Source organism: Phaenicophaeus curvirostris, chromosome 7, assembly GCF_032191515.1.
Source record: "Phaenicophaeus curvirostris isolate KB17595 chromosome 7, BPBGC_Pcur_1.0, whole genome shotgun sequence".
Taxonomy (NCBI): Eukaryota; Metazoa; Chordata; class Aves; order Cuculiformes; family Cuculidae; genus Phaenicophaeus; species Phaenicophaeus curvirostris.
This window is the reverse complement of record NC_091398.1, coordinates 30,478,440-30,499,685: the sequence shown is the minus strand read 5'-3', so window position 1 is coordinate 30,499,685 and position 21,246 is coordinate 30,478,440. Positions and strand designations below refer to the sequence as shown.

At 40.7% G+C, this 21,246-nt stretch overlaps 1 protein-coding gene across 3 annotated transcripts in view; it reads right to left on the bottom strand.

Moving 5' to 3' along the window:
- Positions 1-21,246, bottom strand: part of PDIA5 (protein disulfide isomerase family A member 5) — a 102,533-nt gene that overhangs the window by 44,013 nt on the left and 37,274 nt on the right. For all 3 annotated transcript variants that reach the window (XM_069861425.1, XM_069861426.1, XM_069861427.1), the window contains exons 7-11: positions 20,198-20,258; positions 16,389-16,456; positions 11,428-11,519; positions 11,252-11,323; positions 6,686-6,822 (exon numbers count right to left, since the gene is read on the bottom strand). In XM_069861425.1, the coding sequence (XP_069717526.1) occupies positions 6,686-6,822; positions 11,252-11,323; positions 11,428-11,519; positions 16,389-16,456; positions 20,198-20,258 (430 nt within the window). The remainder of the gene's footprint in view (positions 1-6,685; positions 6,823-11,251; positions 11,324-11,427; positions 11,520-16,388; positions 16,457-20,197; positions 20,259-21,246) is intronic.

Sequence of the window (21,246 nt, the reverse complement as noted above, 5' to 3'; positions counted from 1 at the left end):
TCCATCCAGACTCTTAAAACAGCAACATTCATCATCCAAGTGCCCCCACAACAATTCAACCTTACGGTGATTAGGGCATCGCCACAGCCCATCCTGACATGTGCAGTTCTTCACCAAGAAACCCAACAGACCTAGATACTGCCTATGACTTACACAACAGTCCAGAACATTTGCCTTAGCCAAATCTTGCTCCAACTATTCTAAAAGCAAGCAAAGCTTTCCACTAGCTCTAACAGGAACAGGACTGAGCCTACCAGCTCGCACCTTGATACACGCACGTCTCCTTGTGTACTGAGCCATGGACAAGTAGGCGCAGAGACATTATGCCTAAATGCACCTCCTGCCTTACATACTACAAACTTCCAGTAACCCTTGCAGGTCGCAGTCAATGCAGGACAGAAATGCTTGCCTTAATTTTCTCCTCTAACAACAGTATCACCGAATAACAGGCACAACTGTTTTTATAGTACTGCCCGTATGGAAAGTTCAACTCAAAAAGCAGAGTTCATTTGTCCGGTTGGATTGTCAAAGCTTAAACAGACCATTCAGGAAACCCTAAACAAACCCCTGACCAAGGGCTACATCTTGCCAAGTTTTCAGCTTTTAACTCCCTGCCATTTTGCACAGCTAGTGCACATTTTGAAATCATGGCTCTTCTCTTCAACTTCTGCCACTCCATAAACTCTTCTCACACACATTTTTATTCATCCAAGGACTGATCAACATTATACAACTGGAAACAACAGCAGCAAGTGCAGAAATGGAAGGACACTGGAGTAGCTACTATTATTGCTGCGGCTACTGCTCCTCCTGGGAAGCTACTTGAGAACCCTCCCTGCAGACACCAGGCAGATGCATGGCTTTTCTCCAAAACACCCAATTTGGCTGATGCCAAAGCTGAGGTCAGAAGGTAGACTTTTGGTCATGAATGAGCATTTTCCATTCAAACTAAACTCATGTAATCAATAGAGACAGGCTGAAGCTTCTTATGAAGAGCTAACACTAGAAGATGTCAAATAAATTAAAAGGTCTCCTAGCACAGGTATAGCAAGGACAGCTTCTCAGCTACGTACTGTTTGCTTTCACCCTAGAGGCTGTACATCTGAAGGCAGATGTCAAAAGCTCTCTATCCAGCCACCAAACACAGCCAATGTTTTACTTCAAAAATCACCAGTGTCAGCTATGACAAGGACAAATAAAAATTAAAGGATATTTCCATCCATTCCATATTCAGTGTTGCTTGCTTGGGTAACCCACAAGCCTTTAACTTCCAGTTAACTGGTGCAACTGCTTTGGTTTACATTTCAAAAAAAATCATTGACTGAATCATGAATTAGTATGGAAAATATTTATCACAAGCTGCAAATGTTAAGCTGCTGCTGACCTGTGCTGGGAAAGGCTATTTTTTCAGGCTGTACAGTAAATTAATTCTTCAGCCTTTTCAACTTGTGGCCTTTCTGTTGAGGCTGCCAGCCGACGTACCAATTAGCGCTCACTGGAATGGTAGCTTGCTTTCATAAGGAGCTTTCACAAGGAACCAGTGGGGGTCTGAAAAGGAAACTTATTTATTTATAGTCATAAAACCCAGTTTAAAAAAAAAAAAGAAAAAAAAAAACAAACAAAAAACCCAGATTTGATTTTGTGCGCACATTTTGCATTTGCTTTACTTTAAACATGAAGTGAGAATGGATTCCTGCATTCTAATCTCACCACATGCAGCAGTAAGAAACAAAAACAAGACCACTGAAACCAATGATGCTACCCTGGCAGGGAGAGATCCAAGTCTGCTGCCCGGTTATAAGCTGAAGGCCTTCAACTTGTATTGGGCTAACTGGTTGGCATTCTCAATAATGACTCTACAAAGTGGCCTAAAACCTTGGGGTTTAATACACCAGAGGAAGGAAGGAAGGGTGTGAAAACCTGTTTTCAAAGCTATAACTGATAAAACAGCTCCCTGCGCAATTAAAAACATGCAAGGCTGAATAGCTGTCTTTGGAAAGCACCAACTGCATAATTTATTGGGCTGGTTTATGAAGGGAGAGAAAAATATCTGAGGACAGGAAAGGAATTTCACAAACATTTCAACAATACATGAAAACTACAGAGCATTTTATCATCTCAAGATTTATTTTTGCCCTCCCTTCCATTAGGAGGGAGCAAAAAATCGTGTAGCAGGGCTGTATAACCATAGCCACTTCCAATAACAAATTAAGAAGAGAAAAAAAAAAAAAAAAGAAAGGTGGCTGCATTTTCCCTGCATTCCCTCCTTATCAAGGGAGGAAAACCGTGATGGCTCCAATATCCCACTAAGAGTACTGACATTTTTTCTAACCTAAAGTTCTGTAATTATAGCTTATCTGAAGTCTCTGAAGAAGTCCTGTGGAGAGGGCTGGGAAGAAGACAGGTTTAACATGATCTTAAGCTCATGCACAAGGAAGAAATGTTGCCAGAAACACATCTTTAGAGTCTAATCCTTTAAAAAGCAAATGTCCACTCACTCTAACAGTGCAGTCATAGGATCTTTCCCCCCGTCTTTAATACACTTTAAAACATTAGCAATGTCATTTGTTGTAACAAACCATCCTGAAAAGTAACTCCTGTGCATGAAAAGCAGACACCTTTAGAACCCATTTCTGAATGACTTTCATTTCAATCCTAGACTTTAAATGCCCTTCAGTAGCATTTGACTTGACTTATTAGTGAACTGGTTAAGATTCTTTTGCGCAAGATTGCGCTTTGGAGAAAAAATGCTGGGAAAAATGTAGAAAGGGAAATTTGTGGGGTTTTTATTCCTTCGATAAAACCAAGTCTGAAAGACTGCAAGCTGCACTAATTTGAGAAATTATTTCTACAGAATTATTTCTAAAATGGCACTTGACTCAGCAAACAGTTTGATGGGGACAACCAAAACACAAACGGGGCGTTTTTGTGCTCATGTGATTCAGAAGCATTTTAAATCCTAACAAGTCCCTGTGCCACTGAAGCATTTAACAACACTTGACTGGCAGTATAGCCCAAATTTAGAGACATTCAGAACCCAGATGTCATCTTGGGCATCTAAATAAATTGATCAGCAGTGGGCTTAGATACCAAGCAGCAGATATAGACCTGGAGTCTTTGTTCCCATTGCTAACAGAAGACTATCATAAGCTGCATAGGTGCCTTTATTTGTTACATTACAGAAATAGCTTTGCTAATATGATACATCCCCTGTACATGCCCAGAAATAGGCTCACTAACGTAATTGTGCTATCTCAAGTTAGCAAATATGATCAATCCAAGCAAAAACTCCAAGCCTTTTTGGGGAAAGGGGCATTTATATTTTCTTTTACATAGTGCAAGAGATCTCGGTTCATAACTGAAGGTTTTGGGTACATCAACACACTGAAAAAATATTTCACATGTCTGCAAGATTCCAAGTCTGGATATATCCAGGATAACACTATGCTTACCACCAGCAATTATGAAATTTCAACAAAACGCTTGAACAAGAAGCACAACGCTGCAAACCCTTTGCAGGTGGCTGGGAAGGGAGAACACCTGCTGCCTCCCGGCTGTCTGTGTCACTGTTTACCTATGCTAAATATTTGAATTTATTGAACATCCTCTTAAGGGCTTTACAAAGGACTTCCAGAAGGTTAAAAATCCTGCTTTGTGTCCCCAGCGACCTGCAAAGTGAAAGCAGGATGAACTCATCCTGCCCACCTACGTTTCACAGGGCCAGCAAAACAAGTTGAAGCAGCACAACATGCGCCTTATGGTTGTGCTAAACTATTGCAGAAAAAGGTATCACGTGTCTCATAGCAAGAGGTGCAAGTTGCATGCTACAGTCCTTCCTAATGTGTTTAAATCACATATAGCTGCTCTAGTTGAACATAGTTATGCTAGGCTGCACATAACACAAAATGCTCTAAGCCTTTAACTGGGCCAGTAAGTGCAGCAGATTGTAAATAATGATAGTGTGGTCCTCAAGGAACATCATTAGCAGCCACAGGCATGGAGACTTAGTTGGCCACATTCATCGCAGCACCTACTTCCCTACTACCAAGGATGCATGTGGTTCAGCTGTATCTTCAGCACATATACAGGGGAGCGAGAAGGATAAAAACCCTTTCAGTTCCCCATACATCTACATTATTAATGCATTGGCCATCTGACTATGCAATTAAAGCATCACTGAAATAATCTTCTCCCTAGCAGAACAACTTCTCAGGAACACAAGATTGACAGTACGCTAGAAAAACTCCAAGTTACATGTATGCTGCATGGTGACACAGTTTAAGTACTTGCTAATTCCAAGCCAGTGCTGAAATCCCCTCTCTTATTCCTGGTTACACAGAAGTATATCCTGAGTTCTGGGCCTATATTGCACATCTATTTCAGTATTTTTTTTATATTAATACATAATTTTTAGAAGAAATCTTTTAATCCTATGTTACCAAGGTTAAAACAAGTAAGTTGTCCTCTGATTTTACTGCTTCTTTTACTGGAGAAATTTATCTCCTAATATTCATAAGACGATTCCATTAGCACATTTAAGAAGTGTTTGGAGAAGATCTTTTAATCACAGAGATAACTGTTTATGATAGTTGTCTGTCGTTAATTAGCTTGCAAGCCTTACACTCTCTGCTGAGGATGCCCAGAGAGGATTCTTACAAACACAGATCTCTTACATATGTACAAACTGGATTCTGCGCATAAGCATAGCACTACTATGTGAATGTAAATAAAGTGCCCCAAATATTCAAGTTGCATTTAAAATGGAGTTGTAATGGTAAGGAATATTCTTTATTCCAACTCTGAGCACCTGGAACACGTTATCAGGAGATTGTGACAGCCCGATTCAGGCATTCAATTTACTATCCAAACAGCACTTGCTAAAGTACTGCTGTACCTTAGCACAGAACACCCCTTAGTACAAAACATACCTAGCTGAAAGCACTCCTCCTCTGCAAATGGGTCACAACAATATTGTTACTGCTAAAATTATGTTATTTGTGGTTTAGAATTTATAAAAAACACTTAAAACTGAACAGAGCCCTGTTCAGATTTATAACTTGAATTTCCAACAGAATTAGATGGTAGTTGTGTGTGTATATACCTATATCAGACTTCCTAAAAGAAAGGTTTGCAGGGCTAACTGTGGATTTCTTCCCTTTTATCTTGTCCCAAATACATGACCAGACTCCTTTGCCCATTTACAAACTCAAAAAACAGCAAGTCTCTTAATTATGAGTAAATCTCTAAATATACAGAAAGCTAGGGCTAGAGAGAGAGAGGACACTTATCATACGACATTGTGTGCAGAGGGAAAGAAGGGAAATTCAGCAGTTGCATTTCTGTTTGGCAGCAGTCATTCAGCCAAGCCAGCAAGAGTACAGCTCCGGAGGAGCAGCAGCCCATGCACCGCTTGCACACTGGGGTGCATGGAAATCTAGGAGAGGAAGGATTTGTATAACAAAGGATAACTCCTGAGCAAACCAGGCTTCATCAGTTCTGCTACTTGTGTTTAGGTTTTCAGACCAGGCGTTAATCTCCGGTCCCACTTTCATTAGTACAAATAATCCAGTGAACACAGTGACAAAACAGCAGCCAGTCACCTGCTTCAGTGGATCAAAGCAAAAGAAATTAATTATGCTGTTTTTCAGATAAGTCTTATGAGCAGACCTTAAAAAAAAGGCATTTTGGAGCTAACTCCTGCTGGCTTAAAAGGAAGCAGGATTTCAGCCTCTGTGCCAAGACCCTCTGTTGTTCAGCTGTGAGCACACAGCCTGCCTCCAGAGTCCTAACCTTCAAATCTATGCCCATGAAAACGAACATCTCGGCCAAATGCAACTGCCAGCACAGCAGCAAGAAGAGACAGAAGCTCCTGGTGCATCACCCAGCACAGCAGATTTGAGCCTGAACCTTCTATTGCAGGCACAAAGAATGGGTAGAATCACCTATGTAGCTTAAATAACTTGCATCCTAAATGAACAAAGTGGTTACCACACTCATACCCAACAGCATATAGGAGGACAACGTGGCTGGAACAGCTTTTTGAGGGCAACCTACTGCATTTTATTGCTCAAGCTAAAATTATGATATAAAAATATTACATCAGCCCAACGCACTCTCAAGCCAAACAGTAAGTAGAATCACTACCAGCACTGCATTAGTTTTCAAATGTCCTGGGGACTTTCTATTTTAGATCAAGTTTTAGCATACTTCAGCACAATCCGTAATGCCCGTCACCTCTTACGTTGTCAGAGCACAGACTAAGGCAGAGGAGTGAAAACGCTCAAAATGATACATCAGCAGCCATGAACAAGGACTTAGGAGCTCATGGTTCTCAAGCTGAGCTGCTCAATCAGCCAGAGCTCTGCTTTGAAAGCAAACAACACAAAAGACAAGCTGAAAATGGGAAGTCATGCTGTAAATTGTTGAGTCCTCAGACTATTTAAGCATCACTACTGTCTTCAGCTATGTTTTGACTCAGCCTACGAAGTGTTCCTTCCAGCGGCACATCTCCATCCTAAAACCTGGAGTCAGTAACTTCACAAACATTTAATGCCTTGTGTATTTAACAAAAAGAAAAGCCTGGACTTTTGAGTTCATGGCTCTGTGAAACCTCCACTGAAAATCATCATTGCTATTGTTAGCAAGAGTTTGGTTCATGGTACAGAATAGAAAAAAACAAACTCACATGGTGCATGGAACATCACTAGCACAGATGGATGATCTTTTATAAACTTATCGAAGTCCTCATCAGTCAGGTGATAAACTACATTTTCTTCATCTGCCCAGGGAGTCTCTGGAGCCTGTGGCTGAGGTGCCTGTGGGCTACAAGACAAATAGATACAGCTGAAAAGCAGCTCTCTGGTCCTAAGCAGTCATTTTAACAATTCAGAATGAAAAGAACAACTTTGTACAGATGTCTGTACACTTATGACACACTAGCCCAACTGAACTGCTACCCTAAGTGTACCCACCTAGAACTCATAAGCATTGAAACTCATAAAACTGGGGGAGGAATAAAATCATCCACAAGAAGCTCATGAGGACAGATCAGCAATGGAAGGAGATGGAGCAAGGAGATTATCAGACTGCTTGGTCACTGTTACGTATTATAGAAATGACATGCATTTTCTGTTACTTTCACCCTCCTCAGCAGGATGCTTCCCTTCTCACAGCAGCCGCACTTTGTAGTTCACATGAGCCATTGCAAATGAAAGAAAAAAGTAGGGAATAGAAACAGCCAATCTAACCAGTCACCTTGAATACTGAAAGCATGATTAGGTCTGACAGAGGAAGGAGGTGCATTGTTGGGACCATGAGCTAACTACGCAGACTGTTTCCCCAGGAATGTATGGTTTTACCCTGAACAATCCTGTGACCTGGGGAAGCATTGTTATCTCCTCACTGAGCAGTGGGCTTGTAGGTCTAACTCAGCAAAGCTCCTCAACTGCATGCTTAACCTAAAAGATAAGTGACATGTTCTACCAACTTCACTATGATCACACATGAGTTTAACCATCTTTGACGGATCAGAGCCAGAGAGACTCCCCAAAGACATGGTCGCAGATCTGGAAACTGAACTCAAGCTACTCTGGACCAGTTTAATGCTCATCATCCTGCTAAACAATTGTTCTCAGCTTTTACTAATGTACATTAAAAAGAGAATTTGGCAGATGTGAACTAAACTATGCTAATTGACATCTTATTTATTAAAGCAGTGTTCACATAAAGGACACCCAAACATACGAGCATTTGGAGCCAGACTTAGAAGCTATTTTACCCTTGCCAGTTGTGGTAATGAGTTCCAAATACCCCCCGAAATTCCCCAAATTCTTTGGCAAAGTAAAAGTTTGGATGTGACCCCATATCTGCTGAAAGCAGATTTACCATTTTTGATTAAAATGTATTACTGTGTCAGCTGCCTGGAACAAGGAATGGCAAATGGATGATAACTCATTTATCCTGCCTTGCTCATTTCTAGGCTGAAAGCCTAGTTTGATAAAAAAGCAGTAGAGATACACAGATTCAGATAGCAAATTATGTTGATGTAAGCAACGGGTATGATCCAAGAATATTAAGCAATCCATGCAAAACTGTGATGCACACCTGTGCTGCTGCTTATATGACAAATGAATGAAGAAAAACATCAAAGCAAATATCGGAGCTGCACTCGGCCAAGCAGCTGAGAGAGAAAGAGGCAGATTCCCATCCACAAGAGTTTACTCTCTAAAAGCTTAGTAGACCATCAGTTCCCTTGTTGCCAAGCCTGTGAGGGAGCAATAATCTCCAGGTATCCTGGCAAAGTGAAGGCTTTCCAGAAAAACCCATAACACAATGAATTTGGAAGGGGAATTGGATTGAATAGACAAAGCATGATCAACATGGACACGGGTGCTACAAAGCACTGGGAAAACACTGTGTTTAGTAGGGCCTGGCACGACCTGTTTTAGCAAGGAATTAGTAAAGCAGGGCACAGGATGTTTATTCAAATAGCCCAATTTAAAACGCTGTGCATGCTAATAAGCCTACATAGGAGTTGGTAAGAAGCACCGCGAGGCTTGGAGGTAGCAAAAATCAGAATTTAAAACGTCATTTAAAGCTGAAACAAGGCTCATCCAACTCCTGAAGGCCAAAAATAGGATGACAGAAATCTGGAAGAGTTGGAGAGCTAATTCATTTAAGAACAGAGAACAAATTCTAGTTTTAACTGAGTAGCTGGTGCTGAGGAAGGGCCCGAGAGGCATCCATTAAACTGGGCAAAACAAACTAAGCAGCTACTGAAGGCTGCAAGAAGCTGTCCAGCTTGCCTACCATGCAGGCTGATGCAGTGAACTGTGCGATTTAAAAATACAGAAAAAGAATTATGGTATGTACAAGATAGCATCTTTCATGTTAATAATGCTGCGTGTTGGAATAAGGCTGTATGATGGATTCTCTCTATCGCCTCATAAAAATATCTGAAACTCCATAAGATAGTAGCCAGTGCCTATTAGGGAGATAAGAGAGGTTAAGTATCTGTACAACTGATGCATTAGCACACTTCAGCATAAAAAAGAAGCACCTTCAATAAGTAGTAGAAGAAAAAGCGTTAGAGCCCTCAAAACTAGCAGCTCTTTTTCTGAGAGGAAAGAACATGGAAAATATCTGTTCAATAATTTAAATAATACTAACCTTCACTAAGTTATACCATGCCCTCCCCTAAAACTGGTATAGATCAATCACTTTACCAGTAACATTTAGAGGGAAAAAAATGGAGAGGAGGGGAAAGAAAGAGGAGGGGGAAAAGAAGACAGTTGCTTTTCTACACTGTATATCTACTGTCCACAAAAAATAGGTCATTTCAAACAGCACAATGTCTGCTGGCTTCTTTTTCGAGAATCTACAATGACAGCACATGCATACACAGTATAAAAACGTGTTGGCTTTCCTCGCCATGGGCTGCCATGTACACTCCAGCACTGCTGTTTCCCTGCTCCACAGAGCAACATCCACGTCAGAGCAACTTCTTGACAGGATTTTAATATTATACTATTCTGAAAAATAGTCTATGCACCCTGCAGCTTACCTAATCACACTCTGGTTTTACTAAAATCCTTGCCATACTATTTGACTACTAGTACTGCAGACTTCTTGGAGTAATACAATATTAGGCACGTAGCAGATTTATCCAATATATGATTTTAATTGCAACATCAATTACTGGCAAAATTCAAGTATGCATAATTTCTCAACGTGGTTTCCTTAAAAGTTGTACTTTTACAAAACAGGGGCAAGAAGACTACTGCTCAGATCATCTTTTGGAAAACTAATAAGCATGCACTAACACTAAGTGAGGACAAATAGCTGTCTTTAGCTCTGGACTGCTGAAATATCAGCCAAAACCCACAGTGGCTTGTTAGCTGAGATTATCATTGGGAAGAGCTTGCAGCTGTTGTGCTTTGCCTCCAGTAGCTGTGTTCACTTGCTGTCACAGCACTGATATAAAGGCACTGCATATTACAGGGATTATCTGGATATTATGTGGGCAGACAGGGGAAAAAAAAAACCCACCCCAAAGATCTAATGTTTCACATGTGGTAGCCAAGAGATAACCACATCCTTGGAAAACTGAAAAGCATAATACAGTGCAGGTGATGAAGTCATATCCTTGCTCCAAGGGCTGATCATCTCCCTCAGCACTGCCAGAGTTGCCAACTTGATCATTCATATTTGAAGGCTTAATGGACTAAATGAGGCTTAAAGACTATGGCTAAATTCCTCTTTGATCCATCACGCAGTACTTGCCTGCAGTGTTTGTACCTCCTGATGCTAACAGGAACGCTGTTGTTACCTCATTCATGGGTTCCAAATCTTGGAACACCTAGGCTGCCACTGCTGTAGACCCTGGGTTGCCTGCAACCGTATGCGTGCCCCCAGTGTGGCCCCACGGGTCCAGTAAAACACATTTATTTTGAGCCAGTTTTGCTAAGTCATATAACCACAGTAGTTTGCAACTGTCCATTCCTCCCCGTGTGTTTCTCTCCTTTTATTAGCTTCACTTCAAGACTATTTCTGGGGCTGCAGCAAACAAGGGAGGGTTACAAAGATGACATAATGCCCAAGAGCCAGGGCTAACTGCTGACAGCATTTCTCCATCATCAGACTGAAAAGCAACTACACATCACCCCCCTTTTCTCTCTCTCCCTCAACTAGTCCCCTAGGCTCATTCAGTCCCCAAAATATTGATGACTGCAAATAGCTCTCTTTAGGTACAACAAGATACTTTCACCATCTTTATGTTATGACAGGAGACAGATTTCGTAAAAATGACTAACAATCCGGGATGCCTTGATCTCCAGTTTGTCTCTGCCAGACTCTTTAGAGCTCCAGCTAAAGGCTTGAGAACCGTACACTCACCATACACGTTTTTATTAGAACAATAAAGTCAGACCTTTTGCAAGGTATTAAGTTCAGACACCCAAGATCACTTGAAATTAAAGTTGGTGTTTTAATGAAGCTGAGCTCTGTATATCTGCATTTATTTTAGTCCACAGAGTCTCCTGTTACAGATGAAATGCAACTGCAAAATGCAAGGCATATACGCTAAAAAACAAACATTAGGCAATTGCTCTCTATTAGTTCAGCCAATCTCAGTGGGGTAGTTCTGTTTGCTCTTCTGAGTGGAGGGAATGAGGGAGAGGTGGCTGTTCTTAAACCATTACATTCTGTAAATAATGAAAAGTATATAAAAGGTGGAGTGCATGAAGTGCCTTACTTTTTGAGCCACTCCGCTATATCTGCCGCGGTAGCACCATAGTTCTCAAAGTGGAACAGGAACTTTCCTTTCCTGTTAAAGCAACAAAACAAGGTTTAGTCCTTGCCCTGGGAGATAAAAACACACAATTATAGTTGAGTGTATGATTTCTAAAGTAGTAGCAAAACATAACTGACTCAAAATAGCAGATTGTAGGATATCCTCGGACATTGTACTCTTCCTTAATCCTTTCAAATTCAGCAGAGTAAACATTCATCCCCGCAAGAACCTGAAAAAACAGAGCATAATTGTACAGATTCTTACAATACAGCAGAAACATTACAACCTTTTTTGAAAAGTAAAAAACAACTAGGCTCTGGGCAGATTGTCATTTCATTCATATTGCGGTAAAGCAAGAGGAGCTCTGCAAAAGCCAGTGAAGTTCTGATCTTCTTCAAGGGGGAACAGAACAACATTCGAGTTTAGCCTGCAGAAAGCACACAGCAATCAGCTTGTCTACTCCTCCTTGCTCTGGAAGTGTCTCTGTTTCTTGTTATTCACACACATACCTAAAAGAGTTTTCTCTCAATCAAAGCACTTGCGCTCTCCTTGCATATTTGGATTTTAAGCTGCAAGCCTATGTACTTTTTTCTTCTTCTACAAGTATTTTACATGGTTTAATTCAGATCCAAACACTAGCTAGGACACAAGTAGTTCCTCATCTCTCTGGTTTCCACCCCAGCTACAAATTTACAATCTCAGCTAACATCCAGAAGCTCTAACTGATCAAGCACGGACATTATCCTAGTTAAAAAAAGTGCTTACTGAACAGAAAGGGGAAGTCAGCATTATGTTGAAGTGAAAGTAAAAAGCACCTGTTTTCATGAGGCCAGGAAATATTTCATGGCATTTATACGCTTTAAAAACATTAAATTACCTGACTGGTAGGGTATAATGAGAGTTAAGAATTAACCTTGTCCCACAGATACAAAGATGGACACAGAAGCATAGGAACTTCTTTGACTAGCATATGGGAAAAAAAAGCCCCTCCTTCCCCTTCCTTACCTTTATCCTAACTCACCCTCCACCTAAAAAGCCCTTCACACCGAGCTTCACACTCAGGGCTCCTACAACTTATTTGTGCCCTGACCAATTGTATTCCAAACATTTCTGACCTGAAAATTTGAGTATGGGACCAATTCTGAGTTTCTGCATGTTTGGGATTCACACAGAGGTAGTTCTGCTGTCAAACCTTCAGCCAGCAAGTTCCTGAGATACCACTTCATGATTAACTTTGTCTAATGGCATTGACAGCTTGCACAATTTCAGCAGCAGGGTCTTAACTCAAACCCCTCCTCCTTCCCCCATCAAAACCAGGATTTTTTCTTTCCAGCTGGAATACTACACCAGAATTTAATAACAAGTTACTGACTGCAGCAAACTGCTCAGACCAACCAAATGTGCTCAGAGCCAGCATGAAATGAATCTTAAAGCAGAAAATCCTCATTTGAAGGTCAACCTTTTCTAAGAAGGTGCGGGAAAATCACAAAAAGATACTTTGTTTATCCTGAAAAAGGGGAAAAGAAAGCTAACTTGAGTATAGAAATAGGGTTTATACTGGTTGGCCAAGACTCCCATTTTGAATTTTCCTTGTAGTTCCAATGACCAGATTGACTTAACTCATATGAGATTATCTAGAGCAAATTCTCCCCTTCCCTTATCTTCTATGCCCCTAGTCAAGGTTAAGTAAATGCAATTGGATCAAGACATGGCTGTTGTTTCATAAAGCGAGAAACAGGTTCACTAACTCTCTCAAACACCAGTCTACCAGATCTCATATTTGCCATGAGCATTCAGAGGTCTTCCTAGGTTTTAAATACGTGTTCCCAGCCATTTCAGATCATAGATTCATAGAATGGTTTGGATTGGAAGGGACCTTACAGGTCATCTAGTTCCAACCCCCTTGTGAAAGGCATGGACATCCCACTAGATCAGGCTGCCCCAGGCCCCATCCAACCTGGCCTTGAACACCTCCAGGGATGGGGCAGCCACAGCTTCCCTGAGCAACCTGTTCCAGTGTCTCACCACTCTCATGGTGAAGAAATTCTTCCTTACATTAAGCCTAAACCTGCCCCTGTCCAGTTTATACCCATTCCCCCTCGTCCTATCACCACAAGTCTTTACGAATAGTCCCTCTCCAGCTTACTTGTATTCTGCTACAATTTTAGTGTGTCCACCCAGACTACGGTTATTGATAGAAGTCAGTAAATTGGATTCATGCTGGTGCTCATGTATCATTTGAAGCGTAATTAGCAAAAAGCCTATTCAAATGTGATTAATTTTTAATGACAAAAGAAACAACTTTTGCCAGCCTATAATCACAGAATTATATAATATTGGGCTGCCAGAGACCATCAAAATACACCTACTACCCAAAGCCAAGATCTTACATCTATACCCGAGCTGCCGCTTCCAGATGTTTAGCCAATTTGCTTTTAGCAAGTGACTGAATGACCCTGGCTTCAATTTAAGTCCATTACCTCTTGTAATAGTCACATCAGAAATGAAGATCAGTTTATTCCTTTAACCTCTGCAGTGATGTTCGACATATTTCAACACTTACCTGCTCTCCACCATGCTACCTATAACCTAAACCGACTCTGAACCCTTCCTAGCCAGCCACATCTTCATGGCTTCTAAACACTCTCGTTCAACTAAGACCCCTACCTGGCTTCATAGTTTTCTTGATGGAATTTCTCCAAAACTGGTACCTCCCACCACTACACAAAGCCTGCCTAGAGCCAAGTTTAATGCACAGATTGAACAAAGACTTCCTTAATTTGATATCTGAAATAAGCATAGGAACTTTGTTTCTAAAATTTTTACAAAAATAAAGACCACTACCAAAGGAGGAAAGCACTTCAGCTTATGCTTAAGCTAGTCTTTACTGAGTAAAGCACTCCAGCACATTCATGAAATCCATAGGCACTAAGAAGATGCTGACACGCTTTGCTGACCACCAGTTCCTCCAGGCACTGGGGCCATGGCACGTTGGTGACAGTCACTTGCCAGAGCCCACACTACTCAAACCATGGGAATTTTTTCACACCAAGGACAAAATAAGCCATCTTCTTCCTATTTGAAGCCCCCCTTTTTCCCCTCTGCACGGGGTGTGATGGAGTTGCAAGACCTAAATCAAACGTAATGCTCAAAATGCCACCCTGCTTTCCTCTCAGTAACGGTACTGGGAGAAGAGACAACCAGTCCCAAGAGAGCACAGAAACCAACGACAGGTACAGTTCACCTTTTCATTTTTACGATCTATTAGATAGGCAATACTGTACTTCATTTTCCTGCTATATAATAGCAGTAATCGTTTTTGAGCCTGGCACATTCTGACAGCTAATGACAGGTCAGATTAAGAGGCCAAACCTTCAGCTCATCCAAATCAACCATAAACTTTCCAGCAAAGCGTGATTTGGAGGTCAACATCGCTCTAAGGTACCCCACGGATAATTTATGATGGGTTCAGTGTGGTTAACTTTAGAAATGCCAAACCACATACACATCCCACTCAGGAAGCTAATTAGGTCACATTTAGAAGAACAGACTGATTTTTTCGTGAAAGACACAGGTGGCAGTGGCATAACTGGACTTTCCTCTGAACTGATCCTGCACTAAAAACACTCCAGTGCAAAAAACACCTCTGACCTGTGCTGCACTAAGGAGATGCACTCTAGCCTCAGTGCTGTGCCATAGCCTTGACACTTGGCTACACAGGATTAGCCCAGATCTACAGAAACCATGTCCAAGCGAGGAAGGAAATAATCAAAAGTAGAATAGACCTGGAGCTTAAATTCCCTGGTCTGAATTTAATAAAACAAGCTGCACACGTACAAGGAAGGGATAATTGCAGAACACGGCGCTATGCAGCAGGATTTCTCTCCGGCACTACCTCTGTAGGTGATTCTTCACATTCCTAATTCCTGCTTAGCCCACGCCTTGCCACACATCCTCCGTGCAAAATGGGAGTACCTTCCCAAAGATGCTTAAGCAAGGGGAGACAGCATTAGAGTGCTGCCTGGCCAGACGAAAACACTCTTGAAAATATCTTCAAGGGCTGTACCGTGTCCTAAATAACAACTCCCACTCATTTAAGCCCTAAGCAAACAAGGATTTAGAGAAGACGCTTCTGAAAACAACTAGTTGGGAAAGCGTGGGGGTTTCTGACAGCACTTGGTGCTTATTTGGAGCACTGGCCAGAGCTGCCCTAGTGATGATCTGCAGGTGCTTCATCTTTTCCTTATCACATGCCACATCTCCCAAGGAAATCAGTAAACTTGACAAGTGAACAATCCAACAGGTAGGATCAGATCAAATCCAGCTAAAGCCATGAAACAACAACTCTATTTCTTTGTCACTCTTGTATTATTGGTATCACATAAATGATACACTAAGCCTTGACTTAAAAAGAGCCTTCAGCTTGCTTAGAGAGATCAATAAGACTTAACAGCACAAACAGTTAACTAAATTATTGTGACTGTTGTAGACAAATTTTACTATGGTCAAAAATTATCTTCATTTCAATCTGGTATGAATACTAACTTTGTTAACAGAGTTATAGTAAAACTACATGACCTTGTTAATGTTTATGCTTAGTGGCTAGGAGAACAGTAGCTCATGTAGGGAAATCTCCCTCTCATAATGCTGTGATTCTACACCAAAAAGGTAGATAAATTATCACTTTAAAGGCATACACTCTGGATCCCTCAACGAAATATCAGGCCAAAAAGCTGATCAAACCCATTAGAGCAAACATTTCTCTACCTTTACCAACATAAGCTCAAACAGGAGTACAAACTCACAAATTAGAAGCTGAACATAAAGCTACGTAATGTCAAAGCCTGTTTTTCCACGGCAAGAACTACACTGAATCTAAACAGCAAGTGAGTTAACATCTCATTCTTAAAAGTTTTAAAAGGAATAAAACAAAGAGAGAATCCTGAAGAGATATGCAACACAGTCATTAACTTCTGTTTTGTTCTGACCTGCTTAAAAATTCCCCACTTCAATAAGTATTTGTGGTTTTAAACACTCAAAAAATAAAAGAGTTAAAAGGATTTTATGAATTTTGTATAAATCTTATCTTCTCACTTACATATTTACCCTTCAGCTCTGTGGCTGCTTGCTGGTAAGACGGCATCATTCTCTTACAAACACCACACCCTGATAAAAAAAGAAATTGTTTAAGTAATATGCCAACAATTCTATTCCATTTTTTCTACAGGATGTGTGTTACAAAGCATATGAAATTACATTTTTTTTTAATACAAAAAAAATTTAAAACTGAATTCCTTATCTATTTCAATTAATAATTATTAGTTTCTGAAGAGGTTACTTCTTGTTACATGCAGCCGGTTTTGCATGTTTTTCAAGCTTTTCATTTTCACGCTCATTTCTCATCCCAGTTTGGGAAAGAGTAGCAACACCACCTTGTATTTCTCAGACTATAAGTTGAGCCTAGAGGGGAATTTAAGATGAAACTCACATTTCAAAAGTCAATGGAAGATGTCATGTTTGTGAACTCAAACAAAAAGCTTTGTGTGTTTTTGGTCTTTAAAGGGGGAAGGGAGGGAGGTGCTTCAGATTCATCCCAGCTTAACAAATCTTTGAAATTAGAGACATTTCCTGAACACATTAAACAGAAATCAAAAGTTCAACAGTACTTTGTTAATTGAAAAGACATCACTCAGAAGAAGCAACAGCCCTTGCAAGATACAATAACTTTACGGGCTGAGTAAAATACAAATGGGAAGTGAGGAAGACAAACAATGTGTAGCTGGAGTATGCTAAGAGCTCTTTGATGATGCTCTGGAGTGCTAAGCAGATTAACACTAAATCACCTTGTAAGCACCAGGTTTCACCTCTGCCAAGTAAAACACACACAAGCACATGGGCAGGGGCAGGAGGGCAGAAAGCATGAAAGCAAGCGGCAGCCAAGCACTTCAGACACTTTTTGAGGAGAATCCTGGGACCACCATGGGACAGTAGTCAACATTTTTATCCTGGTGAAACGAGAAGAATTCCAAAAACATCTTCCAGAAAAGAAGAACAGATTTCGTAGCCACTGGTTTAGGATCACATCAGCATGCCTGGGAAGAACATCTTTTAATCAGAGGAAAGAGAGCTCATTTCTGCAGTCCCTCCATCTTTGATCTCACTGTTGTTGAATTAGTACTGTTCAAAATGACAATTTTTTTTGGTGGACACAACTTATTTGAAGTACACTGAGGTCTTGCAGCTTCATTCAAACCACTGGACAGACATCAAAAGGCACAAGTTGTTAACACCATCTTGTGTTTCTTCTCTCTTCAGTAGCTTCACGCCCCAAACTCTCCAGACTATTGATTTCCCTCTGTTCCCCTTTTCAAACTTACTGCTCCCTGTACTCCCTTCTGGAGCACAGGCACTTAACAGCCTCCTCCACTCAGCCATCATCCCTATAGTCCTTCCGTTCCCAGCTTTGCTGCTGCCAAACCCACTTCAGTACAACCTCTTCTACCCACACATTTCCAGGTTATACTGTTCAAGACACTGTAAAGCCATACAACATATACAGAAAAGGGTAACTCTGAAAAATTAATTTTCTTCTGTTCTTCCTTGTATTTTGTCTCAATATGAGGGGCGGGAGACTTAATTAAACACACATGTTTTCCCACTTTTTTTTTAAGCTCTGTTTTCAATGATGTTATAAGCAGCTTTTTTGTGGATTCACCTTCTCTTGCAGGAGACTTCTCTGACCGAGTTAACTACAAATTAATCTGAATGCCTGTAAGTATACCTAACTTTTCATATTTAGTACTGTCTGACTTTATATTATAGATCTAAAGGTACAGTGAAAGGTCTCCAAATGGCAGGTAATATCTTCTAAGGAGAGCACGCCTTTGCTCTGAGTAGTTTTACCCAGTCTAAGCACTGTCGAAATATTAAAGAAACTACATTTAAGTTTGCGGCTGCTTTCATCTCCCTCTGCACTGGTACATAATGAAAGAGCCCATTTCCTATGAATCTGCCACAATGAATTTAAAGCATCTTCCTTCAACAAAGTAGAGAAATAATGCAACCGTCTTCCTCCTACCTTCCCAGACAAGGCCTCTGATGTCTTCTTGTGCCAAAGACCTCCCAAAGTCACCCCTTACAAGTCAAGAAAAGCAGAGTTTCTTTTACTGCCCAACTCTGATTTGCTGCTCCCAGTTATGAAAGGTAACGCCTGTGTGTAACCAGTAACTTCAGCTGCTCAAAGCCAGTATTTTAACGCAACTGCTGGACATATTCTGCCCTCAATAATAGGAGTAAGAAAAGAAAAATTGGACAAGAACCAAGATAGAAGGTCTCATGTGTTAAATAAAAGATGAGGGAGTTAAGAACTACAAAATCAGAGGGGAGAAAAAAAACTTACAAGTAGGCTTCCTTCACAGCAGTTTAGAAAGCAGCAAAAGTATTACAGCCCCGAAGACTAGCAGGTGTTTTGCCACTTCAAAAGAAGAGAAACTGGAAGGAGGAGAGTTTCTGGGGGAATGGTTCAAAAAGAACGAAGGGTTAGATAAGGCACATTTCAGGAAGAGACTCAGTTGTGGAAAACAATTATTCATGATACAGGTAAACTGTGAAAGTACTCTGCAGGTGAACTCTTCCTGAGGGGCAATTTACAGGCAGAGCAGGCATATCATTTTCTGCTGAGGCTGAGGCAGCAGCAGCGACTGGCAAAGACCACGCACCCTATCAGGCCACGCAGGACCATCCTGCTACAGAGTCTGAAGACACAGAGCTGCAACTGATTTAATTAAAGGAAAAAAACATTCTCTTAGTGATGTATCAAACTAAGTCTTGGGCAATTCTGGCCATTTTGGCAGCAGTCAGATGGTAGAATGGCATTTCCAGCAGTAATTACAAGTGAAAATACACTGAGAAACACCAGATAATGCTGCCATGGGACACAGTCTTAAAGAGAATCAGCCAGCAAATTGCTAGGGGTGCCTAAAATCAATTTCTCTATCAGGGCAGTGCTGGGAGGCTTTTCTAGCTTAGGTCACACGTTTATTCCTTTCTCATGGCTCCTGCTTTCCAACCAAGCAACAACTCCAGTGCCACATTATCTTGTTTTGAAGAACTAGAAAGCTCCTACATACCAGGCACCAGGAAACAAATAAAAAAGCAGTTGTGAATCTGCAAAATTAAGAAACAAGCAGCAAATGCAATGACAAGATAGCAACAATACAAGGTCAAGGTAACAAATGAAATGCAGTGACTCCAATGGGTTCTTCTCTTTCCTTCATGTCCCCCTATGTCCCATGAAATCCCACTTATATTCAAGTTCCTCCTGCCAATATAGGTAGGAACACCCAGGGTACCTCCTGGATGAAGTAAGAAAGAAATTAAGAAATTCCTGCTCCTGACCACTCTACTGTTCCCTTTGCCTGCAGTTAGGAAGAACAGTTGTTGTTTTCAAACCTATGGTCTTCTCCAGAGATCTTCTGCTTATTTGGAACCAGCTTGTCTTATGCTATGCCCCAAACTGCAGAAGTCAAAAGTGTGTGCAATATCCATTCACACTTACAGCTCCACACAGGCCAGAGGGCTAGGAACTCTCAAACACTTATGCGCTCAGCATACAGTGTTTCTGTCTTTTACAAATCTAGAAAGGACAATGGGTAAAGAAATCACAGAAAGCAGTTGTTTAAAAGAAGAATGAGCAAAAGTCAGCAACAAAAGAGAAAGAGTAAAAATTAGGATACAAACAATGGACAACTCAGGGAAAATGGGACAAAAAGGTAGAATAACACAAAGAGTTGAATGACAAAGATGATACAAAATGGTATTAGTGAAGGACAGATAAGACTTCTACTCAGACTTGGACATTTCTCAGTGGAGAACTGAGAAGGTGACAGGACATGCTGAGTTACTTACATGGAGCATAGAACATCATCAGAAGGGGTTTGTCTTCCTTCTTCAGAAGCTTTCTCAGTTCCTAGTGAATGAACAAAAGAAAATAAAATCAGACCTACAACCAAGAACACCTCTTATTATCTGTGTTACAACTTTAAAAAGTTAATATATGCATTCATATTCCCCTACTTATCTGAGGAAAGAGAGATCCTCTTTTCTAACAGACAAGACTTGAGTTTCCTCTCCTTGCTCAATTTTAACTTGAAAAATCATGGCAAATTTTATTATAGGTTCAAATATCTGCTAAAATCCTAGACCAGTATCTTCACTGTTGAGGTGTGGATGTTGCATGGCTTGGTTTATTTTCACAGAAGAACCTGTGACTGGAAAGCTGTTCTTCCCCAACTCATCCAAAAAACATACTCTAATTCAAAAAGTCAGACTCGATAATAAACAAACCAAGTTCAGTTTTCCCACTATGAAACTCTGTAAGAGATATAAGAAGCCATGAGAATACATTTTTCAGTACCAGCATGACAGAGAAAACATATGAAGTTCTCAAATTGAATTCAACCCTTGGAAGGCTCATAATAGAGTACAGAGGGTGAACATTAAAAATTAATCTTCCTACAGAAAGTTTCTAATATTAAAAATGAAAGCTAGAAAATTGAAAAGACCCTTTAGAAAATACCAGCTAGAGTCCAATCAATTAAAGTTTTAAAAATCTATAGACTAGAAAACTAATACAGAAGACCAAGCTGATTATATTAGAGAGAAAACAATGGGTAGCTCTGCAGTGGCGCTGGCTTGTTAAGGTAGTTGAACCATAATGGTTGGACTCGATGATCCGGTGGGTCTCTTCCAACCTGGTAATTCTATGATTCTATATTTACTGCTTTGCCACTAACACCAAGAGGACAGTTCCTGTACAAAGTTACACTACTCAAAATCTGGATCCTCTTATTTCCTGCTCCAGACTTCCTGAGACGACCTCAGGCACATGAGGCAACTCAAGGTTGAACAACAACCTGCACCTGTAAGAGTAATATTTTACCTCCTACTTATATCCT